At 38.4% G+C, this 18,544-nt stretch overlaps 2 protein-coding genes across 6 annotated transcripts; both read right to left on the bottom strand.

Moving 5' to 3' along the window:
- Nucleotides 1-68: 68 nt before the first annotated feature.
- On the bottom strand, nucleotides 69-4,975 carry LOC109104982 (zinc finger protein 501-like). Of its 4 annotated transcripts, none has more exons than XM_042740996.1 (5): nucleotides 4,817-4,975; nucleotides 3,883-4,048; nucleotides 3,405-3,520; nucleotides 1,975-2,118; nucleotides 69-1,758 (listed from the first exon to the last, which is right to left on the bottom strand). In XM_042740996.1, the coding sequence occupies exons 2-5, from the start codon at nucleotides 4,022-4,024 to the stop codon at nucleotides 967-969; spliced, it is 1,194 nt and encodes a 397-aa protein (XP_042596930.1). In that variant the 5' UTR covers nucleotides 4,025-4,048; nucleotides 4,817-4,975; the 3' UTR covers nucleotides 69-966. The 4 variants fall into 4 exon arrangements, with proteins under 4 accessions (XP_042596930.1, XP_042596931.1, XP_042596933.1 ...); XM_042740997.1 differs by having other exon boundaries at nucleotides 3,883-4,045; nucleotides 4,817-4,968; XM_042740999.1 differs by lacking the exon at nucleotides 4,817-4,975 and adding an exon at nucleotides 4,303-4,714.
- Nucleotides 4,976-5,168: 193 nt separating this feature from the next.
- On the bottom strand, nucleotides 5,169-15,841 carry LOC109104979. Of its 2 annotated transcripts, XM_042740991.1 has the most exons (10): nucleotides 15,685-15,841; nucleotides 14,225-14,891; nucleotides 12,581-13,102; nucleotides 8,829-12,286; nucleotides 8,483-8,669; nucleotides 8,151-8,309; nucleotides 7,937-8,026; nucleotides 7,654-7,849; nucleotides 7,353-7,560; nucleotides 5,169-6,817 (listed from the first exon to the last, which is right to left on the bottom strand). In XM_042740991.1, exons 2-10 carry the CDS (start codon nucleotides 14,829-14,831, stop codon nucleotides 5,591-5,593), a joined length of 6,654 nt encoding a protein of 2,217 aa, XP_042596925.1. In that variant the 5' UTR covers nucleotides 14,832-14,891; nucleotides 15,685-15,841; the 3' UTR covers nucleotides 5,169-5,590. The 2 variants fall into 2 exon arrangements, with proteins under 2 accessions (XP_042596925.1, XP_042596926.1); XM_042740992.1 differs by lacking the exons at nucleotides 14,225-14,891; nucleotides 15,685-15,841 and having other exon boundaries at nucleotides 12,581-12,756; nucleotides 12,905-13,044.
- Between the last annotated feature and the right edge of the window lie 2,703 nt (nucleotides 15,842-18,544).

The raw sequence follows: 18,544 nt of genomic DNA, 5'->3' as shown, positions 1-18,544 counted from the left end.
ATTTTAAAGCACTTATCAATAAGTGCTTCACTATTAGGCAGAAATAAAATGTTGTCATAACCCCAAAGTAATGTATGGCAAAAAGGAAGAAACTTTAATCCGTGATGGTGATAGTTAGAGGAGTCACACTTGACTGTAGTCTTAAATTTAAAAACTTCAATGATTTTTAAGTACCTCCTTTCCAATCTCATTAATTCATCATCATGGAAATTCTTTATGGATACTCCATAAATTAGAATATCAACACAGAAAAATAAATAAATCGGAAAACATTTAAAACATTTTCAATGAATTATTCAGACATTTACTTCAATCAGTGAACTGCTTTAGTTGTGTCACATTTAAGTTCAAGTCAAATGTCAGGTCATACCTGTAAAAAAATGGGAACATTTGAAATCAAATTTAGTCTGATCTCGGCAAAGAAAACAATCATTTAGTAAATCTTTCCACTCACCATTGTACTCATTTTTAAAAACAATGTAAAAACAATAACACATTAGATTCATAGAAAAGACTAAAATTTTTCAAAGAAGAAAAAAAACAAACCAAAAAAAAAAAAAAAACAACAACAATGTGAAGCCTTAGCAATATAATAAGGCTTTTCTGTGGGTTTTCTTGATGGTATTAGTTGCAACATGGTTACCCTACAAATGAGAATTCAGTCATGGTATGAATCCTGTTACTTTCCATGCCAAAGCTATGTACAGATGTCAAGACACAATGAGGCACCCAAACACGGTTACCATTGGTTAACCGTGAACTCACTACCCTTTGGGTTTCCAGTTTTCAAATAACATGTTCACATAGTGTTGATCTCGAGGGTCACACAGCTTAAGGATCCCCTGCTATGTTACAACTTAAAATCTAAAGTGAACCCCGTCCCCACCTACATTTCTATACACAAACCTTTTAAAAACTGAATTCGTCTTGTGTGAACATACACCCTTAAAATTCTCCCAAACGGAATTATCTCTTTCCGACTGGCTTCTCTTCTTTTCCATGGCTCTGTTGATGAGCCTTCAGGTTACTTTCTCTGCCAAAGCTCTTCCCGCATGTGGGGCAGGTGTGCCGGCCGGCACTATGCGCCCTTGCCATGTGGGCCTCCAGCTGCTCAGGTCGGTTAAAACTCTCCTCACATTCTCCACAAGCGTGAGGCTTGCGCTGCGTGTGCTTCTCTTTCTTATGTGCTCGAAGCTGCGTCAGGCTGGGGAAAGTGAGGTCACATTCAGTGCAAGGGATCTGCAGAGCTGGCTGAGGAACCGGTTTCTTGTCATCATTTTCTGCTTTATCATCTTCTGCCTTGGGCTCCTGGGCTGATTTGGCTGGGCGTCCTCGTCTTCCTGCTGTCTTCACTTCAGCTGTGGCTGGTTTTGCAGAAGTGTCTTCTGAATGGTTGGTTTCCTCAGGCCCCTCCGCTTCTTCCTCCTTCTTCTTTTGCTTCGCTTTCTTTTCACCGGCTGCTCCGGCCTCAGTTTTAGATGGTCTCCCTCGACGTTTGACGGCGGCACTACCGTTGCAGTGCCGGTCACCTGCGTGGTTCTCCTGATGCTGCAGGAGCTCTGCCTCTTCTTCGAATCCCCCACCACATTTACCACATCGGTAGGTCTTAGTGGAATCCTCTGCCTCCTCACCGTCCATGGGCACGGGGTGCTGGGTCAAACGATGGTTACGCAGAAGTCCAGAGCTTCGAAACATCTCGTTGCATTCTTTGCACACAAACTGACGTTCAGGACATACTTGCCGCCGATGTGTTGTTAATTGTGGAAAGAAAGTGGTATATGTTGAAATATTAAACATAGGCTTACATTTACAATCAAGGCACGTGTAAATCAACAGTACATGGCCATTCTCTCAAACAACACAATGCCATAAAAATTTTATTAACTATATATCGCCTATTTTTGGTAATCCTCAAAAAGGATTTTTTTTCAAATCAAGCATTTTCTGTTTAAATTCATTTAAAACTCCTCTCACCTCTGAGAATGTGCGGAAGCATTCTTGGCAATGTGCACATTTGAAGGGCTTGTCCTCCTTGTTGTGGGTCGACTGATGTTGTGTCAGTTCCTCAGAGGAGGGGAAGGTTCGATCGCACACGTAGCATGTGAACAGAGTGTCGCACTGTTGATGCAAAGACAATAGGCTTGTGAATATACACTGAAGCAAACCAAACTAATCAACAAATCAAACAAAAATGATTTCATGTTTGTATCTATCACTCGTTTCTTGCAAAAGCCCCTGCTCTGTATTTTACAAGCTAATTTTTGTTATTAAATAAATATATTCAATTAAAAATATGGATGGGTAAGGGGATAGAAAATAAAATTACGACTATGGAGATTCCCCGTAAACCATATACGCAAGAACGTGTTTGTAAGTGTGATATATATATATTATATATATATATATATATATATTTATTGGTGCATTAGTTATAATAGTTATATGGTGGCACAAATCATGCTATGTCAGTTCTAACAATTTACTGTTGCATCTACTATGTTAAAAATAAAAGGGAAGCACAGTGCAAATAGGTCCTTCCTCAAAAAAAAAAAAGGCATCTCTTCCACCTGGTGGCAAATTCACAGCTTTCAGTTTGCCAAGTGTGTCAAATAAAGCTGACACCCCAATAGTGGACGCAACTAATATAAGGAATTTACAGAGGAATCTCACATTAACAGAGCATTCAAACAAGTCATTTTGACAGAAAAATCAGGTATTTGGTACATGAGAAAAAAAAATCTGATTTTGAAGCAAAAAATTTTGGCAGAACATAAAGCTCAACAAAATAAGAACATTAGCACCAAACAAATGTAATCAAGTGTAAAAGAGTGAAGCCAGGGCAGTTTATCAGAGTCAGAGAGAACAGGATTTACATTCAGTGAACAGACAGCTTTTCTATTTTATTAGTCACTTGATTTGAGTTAATGGAGATTTCACCTACAAAACAGACATCTGCACACGTCTGTGAAAGTCAGTGGCATTAGAAGAATGCTTTAAAAACAGACACAAAGCAACACATCCTCACTCAATTATGAGAACTGATACTAGCCAACTAAACTGAGAAACCATTCTGGACTTTGACACAGAAGTTGAATATTTGCTTGAGTAGTCTATAATATTGAACATATTCATTTTTGTTTTGATCAATTACATTTATTAATTTAATGTTTTAATCGGAAGCTACTTACAAATGAGGAATATAAAAAGCAGAAGCAAAAATCTGAAGGAGATAATAATACGAGAAACACAAGCAAACATCATCTAGAATAGTCTATTATCTAAAAGTAATATTACTTACAAGTATGACCATATCTATTCAAATCAAACTGAATGCTGTAAATGACTGAATCTCAAATAACCAGAGATATGTGTTCTGGTGCTATCAAAGTGTTGCTTTAGCTAACCTGCTGAAGCTGCTGTTTATACTCTTCCCGGTGACTCTTCTTCATATGCCTTTCCTTGGCTTTCGAGTTGCAGAATGTAATAAAACATTGAAAACACTGCAGGCTTTCGTGCTGGTCTGAATACAGAGAGAGAGGATGACAAATTCAAACACCAATATGGGAGACAATGCTAATTACAAGTTTATAATAAAATATAGTGTAACATCAAGATATAAAAAGGGCCAAAAGCAGTCATAAAAAAAAAAAAAAAAACATTTAAAAGCATAACTTTAAAAAAGTTATGCTTTTAAGTAATATTACTCCCCAAGACTTAAAAAAAAATTATTATATTTTTCCCATCTCAGCTTTTATTTAATTTTTAAAATGCCATTACCATAACACTATATGCAACAGGTGCCCCTTAGAAACATGCATTTAAACCTGGAGGTCTATCCAAATTAATTCCAGCACTAAATCAGTGGTTTTCCTTCATACTCACAAGACTGAATGACAGGAGGTGGTGCATGCTGCCGAATGGAGGTGGTGTAGGTCTCTGTCTTCTCAGAGGGCAGTTCAGCAGGGGCAGCAGCCTCTCCTCCGCCCATTACGATCTCCTCTATATTTAGTATGTTTGAGTCCATTATGAGGGATTACGTGTACGCCTGCTGTAAATGAGATTATAGTCAATTAATCTATGTATACAAATACGGTATAAAAGTGTTAGAGTGTGCTCGTATCACAAAACCCGTCACCCGTTTGAAAGGAGCCACTCAAGTAACGTTAATTAATTAACGCGAGAATGCAACTGAACCGTTTCTACAAGTTTTCAGACAGAAGTTTTGACTGCTGAATAAGAAAAGTCACCTGAGCCATTAAAACATACAACACAGCTGACGTGCTTCAAGTAACATACATTTACCTACCTTTGTTTCACACATTAATAACATAACATTGCAGCAGCCTTAAATATTTGTTCATAATATGAAAATATGGTTTCGTTTTAGAAAACAGAGTTAGGAGACCAAACGTTTCAAATCGCGCGTTTTAGAGCCGCCTACCGTTTGTTCGCATTAACTAAGCTATGCTAAGCTACATGCTACTGGCTAACGAGGCCTACAGGGGCCTTAAGCTTCTGCAAACCAGAGCAATGCTATGTAGCTAACTAGCTAATGTCTTAGTGTACTGATATTAGTCCCACTACCAATGCACCGAATCCGCTGTAAAAGTAAACGTTTAAACGGAGCTATGCGTTTATTTTTTGTTAAGCTGCTATAACGTTAGCCAGTTTCTGAGCTCGAGGTTAAACTTGGTGCAGACTAACAACCAAGTTCGCTGCCCAAAAGCTCTTCAAACAAAGCCCCGAAGGGGGAAACATTTCTATTTTTAAGTTCATTCACTTTCAGTCTTAAAAAATAATTTAGCAAAAATCTTACCTGAAAGAGAATAACCTTTTTGTCCCGGAGGGAAAAGGCATAAACCAGAAATTTATATGAAAATAAAGGGGGCGCAAACGTGTAGACAGTGACCCGCTGTTAGGACTGAAAAAACCTGCATCACGTGCCAAGGCGTCTGCTGTACTTTCCATTGTGTTCATAGGAAAGCAGAACAGGTATCTAGATGGCCTGTTTGTAATGCAAAACAAGTTAATGGCTTCTAAAATGATTTAACACTGTTAATTGTTTAGCCCATATATAAAATAATTGCATATGCACATAAAATTACTATAATTGTATAGGTTAGATATAAATGCATAAACGTGTTTATAACAAGACTGAGCTCATACTATAGAATGTAAAAGCTTTTATTTCATACAAATAGACTGAGGAAGCCTTTACAATGCACAATGAGCAGGAAGTCAGGAATTATTAAATAAAAAAAAACACCACTTTCTAAAAAGACCTTTTCCTTTTAGGAAGTAGAAAGCAAACAATGCATGGGACATGTTCTAATGTTTGCTAGGTTTAAAAAAACAATCCAATTTCAGTAGCAACATAAAAAGGAAATATAACAATCACAATATAACATTCATTATACATCCAAGTGGGCTTAATTTAGTCATTTTTGCACAACTACAAAACCTAGACTAGAATAGATATGGATGGCTCAGGGTTTGTTTCGAGTCATGATGAGCAATAACTTAATGTTTAACTATTGTATTTAAGCAAATGAGTAAAAGTTTAAGTTAAAATGTGCACAGTCTGTACGCCTCATGAAGACCCCTGACTGTGAAACTTCAAGAAGCAGTTGTGGTTTCGAGAAATGCACAGGAAAACACAGCATTTGAGACACCGCACACGTGATGTTCTCTCACAGCCTCCAAAACGGCACCTCCTGGCCTCCTCACCCTCTGCCAGCTGCTCCGGCCAGTGCCCAAAGCCATCATACCTTGTATGCTCATCAGGCAAAGGGGTCTCAAGAACCTGAGAAGGTCTTGAGTTTGTATCTGGACCATGTAGGTTTGGAGCAGGAGGGCAGGGAGGTGATGAGTCTTGTGAGTCAACACCACTGGAGAGAATCAATGCTTTGGCCACCTCCAAACGAAATGCCATAAGTGATAACAGATCTGTAATATGACTGCAATCTTGCTTATACTGTATCCATGCATTTACCAAAACCAGATCGATCAAGTCCCAGAGAACAGACTGCGGCCAGGCGCTGACTGCGGAGTTGGTGCAGGGTGTGCGATAAAGACTTCTCAAGTCACGGTTGAGATTCGCCGCTTTAATCGCTCTCTCGAAGCCGCTGACAAGAGATGTTGAGCGAGGTTTTTCCTTTACCACTGCTGAAAGGATGAATCCATGATGACACCTGAAAAGCTTGAGTTTTCCATCCGAGCTCACAAACTCGTCACCTATTTGCCCTCTTGCCCCACCGACCTTGCCAGCGCTCTGCACACCAGCGTCTAAAAGATGCTCTAGCATAGAAGGTGTAGAAAGCTCTGGTTTGCAAAGAAACACCATCCCTTCGTTTCGCTCCTTACCTCTAGACACCATTTTCTCGACTACATCTTCTCTATTGGAGTCATCTACACTCAAGTTGAAGTCCACAACCAACCCTCCACCATTTATGACAACTGTGTGAAGTAAAGAATGGGTTGGGTGTTTTTGAAAAGGAAGGGGGTATTGGTCTACCCCATAGTTTCCATGTCGCTTCAGTCCCCGACAACCGTCTTGAACTCTTCTGATCAATGATTTTACCTTCCACAAAGGATCTGTCTTTAAGTTTGTGCAGTTATGTGCCTCTTTGTTACTGTCAGCTTCATTACTCTGTCCCGGCTGGTTTCTGTTCCTTTCTTCAGAATGCTGATCAGAAGCTCCACCAGAACTGGCCAGCTTCACTTTACGAGTGAGCTCACAAAACCTTGAAGCCGACATGGCATCGGAGATCAGAGGTACTCGTGTGCAGTCGTCCCAGTAGAGCTTTGTGCTTGGAAACTTTGTGGTAGAAAAAAGACAAAGAGAGATGGAGAAACATATCTCACTTTTCTGAGCAGTTTTGTTTTGGTGACTATCATCTTACAACATACTACTGATTAGACTAAAATTAATAAATTCTATATTTTAAACAATGTAACAATAATGACATTTTCTAAATGAACTATATGAAATTTTTCAATGTAAAAATCATGGGATTTTTTTTTTTTTTTTTTTTTTACACCTTTTAAACCTTGCACTAATGTTTAACCCAGGAAACCTAAATGAGCAATAAAAAAAATAACTTAATTATAAAAGTGGTGAAGCGGCAGGTTTTTTTTTCAGGGGACTTGACAAATTCAAATAATAGTGATAAAAACATTCAAAACAGTATAAAGTAAAAAAAAAAAAGATTCAAATTATTTAATAAACCGTTTTAGAATTGTGCTTTATCTGACTATTTAAAATAATTTTTCCATGACTGAAATATAAAGGACCATGGTTTGTCACCATCTTTTGGGAGTGACCCATTTTTCAAATGTTGTCATATACTAACCTTTAGAGTTCCCATTGCAATGTGGATTCCCACATACTGTGCAACCTCTTTTTCTGTAACAAGGTTTGGCAGTTTTGATATCCCCCTTGTGCAAACAGCAATTTCTTTCCACGTGTCCAAACTAAAATATTGATTAAAGTAGTTAAAAGGCTTCCCGTTGAGCTGCCTCTCTGTTTTTGTGTGCCTTGTTAGGGAGCCAGCCACATTTCTAAAATATAGAGAAAAAAAACAGCTGTTAAAGACTGCTGAGTCATAGTAATTTGGCATTCCTAGTATTTTATGTTATGCCGACAATACTCACGTTTTCTCACTTGAATCACATCTCTCTCTGCCATTTTGATGTACTGTACCATTACTCTGTATTCCATGGTAACAGGACATCACAATAGTTTCAGCTTCTGGTTCAGAGTGGACATTATCGGCATCATCCGTGTCTGAATTCTCCGAAAGGAATTCTAAAAAGCCTTGAGTTCTCTGCTGTTCAGAATTAACATCACCTACGAAAACAATAAAACACATTCTCAAACTAAGCTCACAGGACAGACCACACATTAAAGTATTAAACTTTCTATTCTTTTATTTACCCTCTTCAGATGTTGTGTATAGATGCTGAACGTCCATTTGAACTGAACCTACCCTGACTTCATCACATTCTTCAATTCCAGATGAAGCCCCTACAGGTGTTAGAGTTGGGAAGTTATAGGTGGGACATTTGAATGATTACATACACACACACACACAAAAAAAACACACAAATGTATTTAACATTGCAATTAAAAGTGCAATGATGTCTCTCACCTGTAAATTCCCCTGAATTCAAGCACATCTGATCCGCTTGAGGAGGCTCCACTAAATGCTCCTTCTCTTCCTCCTTAACAGGATAAAATATACATTGCTTGCTGTAGGACTGCAGTGGTACTACATGAGAGTCTGAAGATGTGCCATCTCTGTTCTTGTCTGAAAGAGGAATAGAAAATTAGCCAAAAAATTATGAAAAAGACAACTGATTTTGTACACAATTTTGGGTTTTGCAAGATTTTGCAGATAAGCTGCTCCAACTATTTTCCTGATACAACTATAAGAACAGAAACTAATATTTTTTCCATTTAAATAATTTAGTTAAAACTGACCTTGACATGCAACACGGTGATGGATGGGCTGAAGTGCCTGAAACATCTCAGTTGTAGTCAAGTGGTCTTCAGCTTTGACAAAAAACATTTGTACTCCACGCATCGCACCACTCTCAGAAGAAATCAGACTATGAAGAGCCAGATTTGAAGAACGTTCTTCTATCTTCACATCAGATGATGTGTTTGCTTGAATGAGAACATTAGGTAACTCTGATACATAATACATATACTGTAAACATTACATGACACAATATATACTCAATACTCTCTAAAAGGATTTAAAAGTTAATACTCAAATGTAAAGGACAACATCTGAAGAATCTGGAAAACATGCAAAAACACTCACCCTAGTCCGACTACGAGTGTTTGGATTTTCCATATTTCTCTCACGAGCAGTCAAGAATTTTTCCAGTATGATTCCAGGTGAGCTGCCGTCTCGAACCAGCTCTCTAGATTCTTCAAATGAACCGTCTTCAGAGTTTACGATATCCATTACACTTGTGGTAACAGAGTCCAACTCAAAAACGACCTGTTCCTCAGGAGCCTCCTCGGAAGACGATGGTTGACCAGTTTCAGAGGCATTAACTTCATTCATGTCCTTTTCTTTGTTCTTTTCCTCCAGAGTATCAAGTACACACAAATGATAGAGAACTTGGCATTCTTGTGGATCCTTATTTCCTTCCATGTCCTTCGTACTTCTGTTTTCTGTGCTAGTCTTTCTTCCAAGCGGTTTCTTGCCCCGGCTTCTTCCAACTCCTTTCTTACCTTTTGTCACAGAATTTTCTCCCATCACTCTTTTATTATCATCAACTCGACGAACAAGTACCTCCTCTTCTTCTTGCTTTATCTCTGGCTCAGTAAGAACATTTTGAGTCAATGCTACACTGGCATCTTTTGCAGTCTCTTGAGACTGAGAACATGAATTGCTCACTTCACTCTTATGCTCTTGAGAGACACCCGAAATGTTACCTATCTGAGTGTTATGGTTGTTATCTGCAATTTGTTCTCCAACCATGACTAAATTCAACTCTAAGGGCAGTTCTTCTTTAATTTCTTCCTCTGCTGCATCTTTGAGTTCAGCGCAAGAAGTTTCTGTGATGGACCCGACCTCATGGCACTGTTCTTTTTCTGACACACTCTCACTAGAATTTTCTGTGCGCTCCTGGGGCATGATGCTTTTGCTTAAGGTTGGGGTTGAGGCCTGTGAAGGGATCTTGCAAGTCTCTAAAGGATTTTGCTCAGGAGGCTGCTCAAGGTCAGAAACAATTCCTTCAACATCTTTGTCTCCTTCTTGTTCCTTTCCTTCAACACCACCAGAAGCAAGAGTCAAAGAAGGAGATTGACTTAACGCTGGGAATGATAGTCTTTCTCCGACAATCTCCCCCACCTCAGTCTCCATGTCCCAATCTGTTGCAACCTGAATTTCAAAGACATTAGGTGGAATAAATTTTTCAATAGGACCAGGTCTTATGACTCGTTTTTTAGCAACATCAATTGTCTCATCTGGGAAGGATGACTTTCCAGCTGAGTGCCAGGATGCCATATGTTCCTGTAAAGCAGACACTTCTGAGAATGTCTTTCCACAGTCCTGGCACCCGAGAGTAAGTTGAGAATATGGAGGGCTCAATGCAATTTCCTGGTCTATCTTTGTAGGAGTTTTGCGTTTCCGTACAATTTTGGGCTTTGTAGCCACAGAACCAGGGCTGTTCTCAACAGTGGGCATTTCAAATGAAAGGGGCTCTACCTGACACTCTGATTTTGTTTTCTTTCGGTGTGCTGCATTCAAGGATTTGCTCTGTGCAGTTTTTGTTTTTTTCAGCACCTTGTTATCACACTTGCTTGGGGGTGACTTCTCGAGTTCAGTAGCATCCAACTTGTGTACCTTCAGCTGAGGCTGCTTGTGACCTTTTAATAAGAGCAATGCTTGTTTCTCTATGTGAGCCGGATCTGGTACATCAGGTCTAGATTTTGCCTGTTTTATTTTACGCTTTGGTAGTTTGTGGGTATTCTTCTTTAAACCATCATTCTGGGTTTTCCTAACCTTAGGTTTCTTGAGATATTCATCTTCAGATGTTTTTCCTTGCTTCTTTTTCTTTTGTACAGGTACCAGGGTTTCATCTTGGTGAGCCTCCTGGATAGAGTTTGACTTCTTATCCAAGTTGTTTTGATTCTTCATTTTTCTCTTTTTGGGTTTCACTTGTTGCCTTGCTTCTGTTTCCACCAAAACAGTGTCTGATGAATTAGTAATTTGGCCCGTTGTCTTCACTGCTGCTTCTAAAGGACTTTCAACCCCCTTTCCTTTTTTATCTTTTTGCAATTTTTGGTTAAAATCCAATTTATTTTCATGTTGAGACAAAATAGGAACTTGGTCTTGACTGCTAATTTGCTGGCTCTGGTTTTGTTTGGTTTTTGATGTTTTTATTGCCTTCGGTGTAGAGGTTTTTTTCTTCTCAGCTGGTCCAAATCTGACAACAAGCTTTTTGTTCTTCACCTTTTCTCTTTTTTTAGTAATTACTTTTGATGTACTTTTTGAAGTATTAACTTTCTTGTTTGTTGCTACCTTACCACCACATACTTCACTTGTCTCATTAGTCTCTATTTTGTCAGCCAATTGTTTCTTAGGTCTTTTTTTCTTTGTTGGAAGTTTCTTCTGAACAAAAGGGCAATCATGTAAACTAGTCTGGTCTGGTGTTAGCACAGAGCTTTGTTGAAGGTCAATTACAGTGTCATTCTGCATAGTGCTGAGAGAATCAGGCTGAGATTGTGGTTCTACTGGCATGGATGGTTCCTTCTCTGACTCAGCTTGGTTCTTTTGAGCTTGGATCTCCTTAAGTTCTTGAGGTTCACTTAATTTGCCTACATCACCCTGTTCACTTACCACCAGTGACTCAGATTCCACTGACAATTCTGTTGAATCTAGCATTTGTGTAGGACAAGGTGTCTCTACATTGGTAACTGTTTCCTCTAATACTACTGTGTCAACTGGTACACTTTCCTCCTCCACGTGGTGAGACTTTGCAGTTTCCAGTTGAGCAATTAAGGATGGTTCATTATTAGTCTCCAAAGCCACAATGCCTTGTGTGACTGGAATAAGTTCCTCTGCTATTTGTGCAATCTCATTAACAGAATCATTCTGTGGTACTTCAACCTGCAAAGGTGTTTGATCCAGCAAAACTGACATTTCAGTATGTATTGGTATAAGTTCAAGATGAATTTCATCCATCTGCATTTGGACCTCTGTTTGTGTCAGTTCAACAGCTGTTTCTTGGGGCTCTGAGTTCTCTGATGAAATTTTTTCTTCTTCTTGTGATAGAAGAGTTTCCTTTTGTTGCAAATCTCCAATTTCTGCTGACAACTGAAGGTTAATTTGCTCTGTTTTTGATGAGTCTGCATCAGATTTCTTACACTGTGTTGGCTGAATAATTGACTCAGTAAAATTCACATGCAATGGTTGCATTAATGGCTGTGAATGGGGTGACCCAAAGTTTTGTGGCTGCAAAGGCAATATAACCAACTGATTCACTCTCTGTACATTTCCAAGTTTTTCAATTAGCCTTTTAATTTGCTCAGGATCCAGCTTATCCATTTGCTGTGGTGCTGGTCCGACAGTTTCCATGATCAGAGTCTGTGGTTGTCCATTTGCGGTCTGTGTAAGAGCAGGTCCAAGTGGCTTAAGTTGTGGCACTAACACAGTGCTACTTTGCGACTCTTGAGAGTGTTTCTTTTTGATGTGAAGAAGCTGTGCTTTAGAAGTCTTGAAGACTGCAGCACACTGTGAGCATGGGAATTTACGCTCATTTTTTCCTGCAGAATAACAAATATAAATAAATCACATGATCAGCACCACAACATTTACATTTAACAATCTGCAATGACACTGAATTGTTAAAGAGGATCCATTGTTATCTTTCTAATCAGGTTTTATTTTTAAAGTGAGTGATGAATGCACATTATAATGTACGAATGCACAATTCATTGGTTTCTTATTGGTAATCAACAGGTATTGTAATTTGTTATCATTATTGTATATATCAGCAGATGTCGGACATTAGATCAACTTGGAAGTCTTTTTAGTGTTTTAAAGTTTTGGTAATTTACCTTTATCTCTTTTTTTCTTTGTGGTGGTTGAAGCATTTGTCTGGTCATCCTGATTATCTTCTTTCTGATGTTTTTCTAAGTGGTGCTGAAGAGACTTGGATGCAGAAAACTTTCTACCACACTGTTTGTGCATGCAAACAAAAGGCTTTTCTGCTGTGTGTACCCGTTGGTGGTATCTGAGCAAAGTAAAAGTTTTAAAAGGCTTGCCACACTCAGAGCAGGTGTATCCATGTTTGCTGAAGTGAATTTTTTTCTTGTGACTTGTTAGCTCACAGGATTGGTAGAAGGCCTCACTACAGAATGGGCACTTGAACCGCTCATTACCTGTGTGTGTACGTTGATGGGCCATGAGTTCTGTGGAAGAAGTGAAATGCTGATCACAAACATAGCAAGTAAAGAGTGCATCTCCCAGAATGCACTGCTGATACTCTGCAGGGTGGCTCAGTTTAAGGTGCCGTTCTTTGCTTTTGGAGTCACTGAAGATGATGTGACATTCTAGGCACTGTAGTGAGAGCTGGGATGCTAGAAGTTGGTATTAAACACAAAACAATGCATATTAGAAAAGTGAGTCACAGAAAGAGCAAGTTATGGCATTTTTAATAAATATTAATTCATTAAAACATTAAATGTATGGATGAATGGTTCAGAATAACACCAGCAATATTCATTAAGAAAATAATATCAATTTCAGTTTCATGCCAACTTTAACATTTGTAAATACAATTGAGGTCAAAAGTTTACAACCCCCTTTCAGAATCTGCAAAATGTTAATTATTTGACCAAAATAAGAGGGATCATACAAAATGCATGTTATTGTTTATTTAGTAATGACCTGAATAAGATATTTCACATAAAAGATGTTTACATATAGTCTACAAGAGAAAATAATAGTTGAATTTATAAGTCAAAACATTTAAAAGTGAAAACCTTTGAACAGAATGGAGATGTGTACATTTTTATTTTGCGTAAATATCATATTTTTTCATTTAGTACTGCCCTTCAGAAGCTACAGAAGATAGTTACATGTTTCCCAGAAGACAAAATAAGTTAAATTTACCCCGATATTTAAAAAGTTTTCACCCCCCGGCTCTTAATGCATGGTTTTTCCTTCTGGAGCATCAGTGAGCGTTTGAACCTTCTGTAATAGTTGCATATGAGTCCATCAGTTATCCTCAGTGTGAAAAGATGGATCTTAAAATCATAGTCATTACTGGAGAGTTCAAATACACAAAAAATGCTGGAAAACCAAAGGATTTGTGGGACCTGAAGGATTTTAAACAGCAGGCGGTTTAACTGTTCAGGACAAACAAGGGACTCATGAACAACTATCACTAAACAAAAAAAACAACACAGTATTAAGAATCAAGGGGATGTAAACTTTTGAACGAGGTCATTTTTATAAATTCAAATTTTCTCTTGTGGACTATATGTAAACATCTTTTATGTGAAATATCTTATTCAGGTCAGTACTAAATAAACAATGACATGCATTTTGTACGATCCCTCTTATTTTGGTAAAATAATTACCATTTAGCAGATTCTGAAAGGGGGAAGTAAACTTTTGACCTCAACTGTATATGAGGACCGTAACAATATTTAATTGTTATGCTATGGGGAAACACACATAAGAGTCAAATTACTTACAGGTGAGGGGTATTACTTTGGCCATGTCAAGTTTCAAAGGGTTAAATTTGTCTTTCTTTGGAGGGATGTTCTTTCTTGCTGCATTATATACTGTACTTCCAGTTGATGATTTAATATTGGCACAACTTTTTTGTGTTTCATTAGAGCTTATGGGCTCTACAGGCACACCACTTGCAGCTGTCAAGTCTGATGAGCTTGTTTCATTGGATGCATGCTCACATTCCACTTCTGTCACAGTATCCGAACTCGACTCAGCCAGACTTGACTGATTTTCGCTATGAGAGCCTCCAACGTTGTCAGTTTCATCTGTTCCCTCTTTAGCAGCTTCAGGTTGTGTGCTGTCCTCTTCTGTTACTACAGGAAGTGCACAAAGCTCAACTGTTTCCTCTACAGGGGTTATAGGCTCTATTATTGGTGGTGCTGGGACATATAGGTCCAGCTTCAACTCAAGGCCACTGTTTCTTTCTGTACCCTCTGTAGCCTCTATTCCATGTACAATACTATCTGACGGTGCTTCCAAAGGAGACAGGCTGTCTGAAAGTGAAAGGTGCTCATTGTGCAGATTTGTTTCAGATGGTTCACAGAGTGGGTCATTAGCAAGCTCCATAATGCTCAACTTCTGATGTAAAACTTGATGTTAAATTGAATTCAGGTCTCTAAAGTTCTCCTAAAATAGAAAATATGCAAGTTAATTTACAAAAATAAGAGGGACACTCTAAAAACATATATGCACATCCAATGTCACAATGCACCATACAGTTTTGAAATAACAAAAAAATGTGCCCAAATTTACAGCTGTATAAAATCGTAAACTCCAGATTTTTTTTTTTTAGACATGTTAGCATTTAAATATAAATAATTAACATGGTGGAGGAAGTTAGCCTACAGAGCCCAGACATATATAAGTTTCTTAAGGATATCTGAACAGCCTTCCAATAAAGTGGGCCTTACACATTAATCTCTCATCTCATCTCTCATCACTATCAGCGCTCAATCAATACAACTGCAACTAACTGTCTTATAATTAGAATTGTAAGATAAAATAATTGAGTAAATGCAACCTATGCAACATTCATGCGATACATGAATGTAGTAGTCGTCTTGGTGAGGTGTACAATATAAATAAACCTGTTCAAGTGGATATTGATATGATAAATCTTCTGCCTATGAATGTACATTATCACTAGGTTTTGAGACACAGCCCACTTCGGAGGTTCATTAAAATCATTTGAGCAACGAAGGAAAGAGAAGTCAAAATATACACGACTATAGGAATATGGCTGTTTACTCTCACTCGTGCATTGGTAGAGCCTTCAAGGTTTCGCCAGCAAGAAGATTTGCTGTTCTGACCCATTGTGTGCAAAACTGCCTGTTATATGGCGCGTCTGCGCGGTTGTATGCATAGCCTTAAAGGTGTGACTCCACAGCAATGCAATAACTAAAATAAACCCCCAACTCACCGGTTTTCTTTTTCATCCTCCCAGCATCTTTTCTACACTGCATTGTCTTGATAGACCATTGATTTTGCCATTATCTGATGGGCTTTATGCGAGATCGCCATATCACAACACTGAGATGCAGGTTGTGTGACGTCACGCACAAACTGAGACTCACTCTATGTGGGAGTTGTAGTTCACAGAACTAGTTGTAGTCCTTAAAAATAAAGATTAGTCGTTTCAGGTATCGCATCGCATTCGCACCTCAAAAATTGTTGTTTGTGAATTGTTGGCCTTCTGGAAAGTATGTTAATTTACTGTACATGTACTCAATACTTGGTAGAGGCTGCTTTTGCTTTAATTACTGCCTCAATTCAGCCTGGCATGGAGGTGATCAGTTTGTGGCACTGCTGAGGTGGTATGGAAGCCCAGGTTTCTTTGACAGTGGCCTTCAGCTCATCTGCATTTTTTGGTCTCTTGTTTCTCATTTTCCTCTTGACAATACCCCAAAGATTCTCTATGGGGTTCAGGTCTGGTTCTCATTTTCCTCTGTCAAGCACACCAACATCATGGTCATTTAAACCAACTTTTGGTGCTTTTGGCAGTGTGGGCAGGTGCCAAATCCTGCTGGAAAATGAGATCAGCATCTTCAAAAAGCTGGTCAGCAGAAGGAAGCATGAAGTGCTCCAAAATTTCTTGGTAAACGGGTGACTTGGTTTTCAAAAAACCTAATGGACCAACACCAGCAGATGACATCGCACCCCAAATCATCACAGACTGTGGAAACTTAACACTGGACTTCAAGCAACTTGGGTTATGAGCTTCTCCACCCTTTCTCCGGACTCTAGGACCTTGGTTTCCAAATGAAATACAAAACTTGCTCTCATCTGAAAAGAGGACTTTGGACCACTGGGCAACAGTCCAGTTCTTTTTCTTCTTAGCCCAGGTAAGACGCCTCTGACGCTGTCTGTGGTTCAGGAGTGGCTTAACAAGAGGAATACGACAACTGTAGCCAAATTCCTTGACACCTCTGTGTGCGGTGGCTCTTAAAGCCTTGACCCCAGCCTCAGTCCATTCCTTGTTAAGTTCACTCAAATTCTTGAATTGATTTTGCTTGACAGTCCTCATAAGGCTGCGGTTCTCTCATTGGTTGTGCATCTTTTTCGAAAAAACTTTTTCCTCCCACTCAACTTTCTGTTAACATGCTTTGATACAGCACTCTGTGAACAGCCAGCTTCTTTGGTAATGAATGTTTGTGGCTTACCCTCCTTGTGAAGGGTGTCAATGATTGTCTTCTGGACAACTGTCAGATCAGCAGTCTTCCCCATGATTGTGTAGCCTAGTGAACCAAACTGAGAGACCATTTTGAAGGCTCAGGAAATCTTTGCAGGTGTTTTGAGTTGATTAGCTGATTGGCATGTCACCATATTCTAATTTGTTGAGATAGTGAATTGGTGGGTTTTGTTAAATATGAGCCAAAATCATCACAATTAAAAGAAACAAAGACTTAAACTACTTCAGTCTGTGTGTGCATTAAATTTATTTAATACACAAGTTTCACAATTTGAGTTGAATTACTGAAATAAATGAACTTTTCCACGACATTGTACTTTATTGAGATGCACCTGTATATATATATATATTGCATGGTTTATTATTGGAGGAGTGTCACCCCAGTGGGAGTTTTAACTCCTATTCCCTGGGAATAAAAATAAATGAACAAATAAATAATCAAAATAAAAAATCATTCAGTCAATGCAGAGACATATAGAGTGGGGGAATCCCCCATCTCCCCACCCTCTGAATATTACGTATCATAACGTACCTATGTGTAGACATTATTTGGTGGTTTTTACTTGGAAAAACAGCTGTTTTCTAGCATTTGAATAACTATGAATAAATCTGAAATGATAGAAGAAGGATTGGAGATTAATTTAATTTACAAATAAAGTAGGAATCTATCTATCTATGTGTGTGTGTGTGTGTATATATATATATATATATATATATATATATATATATATATATATATATACAGTGCCCTCCAAAAATTTTGGGACAGTAAAGACAAAATAGCTCTGTTTGCTGTGGAGTCAAGAAATCTGTAAATATGATTAAAACTAGTTTTTAAAGACAAAACTACAGGATGTCACATTTTATTATTGGGTGATTCAACACACAGATGTTTTACCAGCTAAGAAGATCAGGACTTTTACCCCCGGTTTTACAGACAAGGGTTAAGCTTAGTCCTACACTAAAGTGTAAGTCTGAGCTGTTTTAACTGAAGGAAATTTGAATTGATTGTTTTTAAATTTTCCAGTGCCTTTGTTTTGTCTCAAGATGAACACCAGTAATGTTTTTCCTAAGGCATGCTAGTAAAAATTACTTAAATGTCGTAATTGAACTATGGCCTAATGCTGGCTTAGTCTAAGCCCTGTCTGTGAAAACGGGCCTTAGAGTTTCATCCCCCATCTGATGTAAGCATAAGTAGGCCTATTGGAACAATAGTACTTCACAAGTCTTTCTAAGTGATCAGCTGTGTCTTGTTACATTAATTGTTCAGATATTAAAAGCAGGGAATGTGACATTTCAGTTAAATCCATTGCTTTTGCATTCTGAGTCTTGCATTTGATGACAACACACACAAACCAGAATAAATGAAAAGGGAGCTAACTTTGAGAGAAAAGCCAGCAATTCGGATGCTATAAGAAAAGAGGAAGTCAATTAAAGCTATAGCAAAAACAAAGGGCATTGAGAAATCAAGAGTTTGGAGACTACTGGTGACATCAGCAGCCAACAATAACCTGAAAGAATGAGAAAAACAACAGCAGTTGATGACAAATTATAAAAGCTGTGAAAATGAGCCCTAAAATACATGTCTGTA

This window comes from Cyprinus carpio, chromosome B16 (genome assembly GCF_018340385.1).
Source record: "Cyprinus carpio isolate SPL01 chromosome B16, ASM1834038v1, whole genome shotgun sequence".
In the NCBI taxonomy this organism is placed as follows: domain Eukaryota; kingdom Metazoa; phylum Chordata; class Actinopteri; order Cypriniformes; family Cyprinidae; genus Cyprinus; species Cyprinus carpio.
This window is presented reverse-complemented; position numbering and strand designations above follow the sequence as displayed.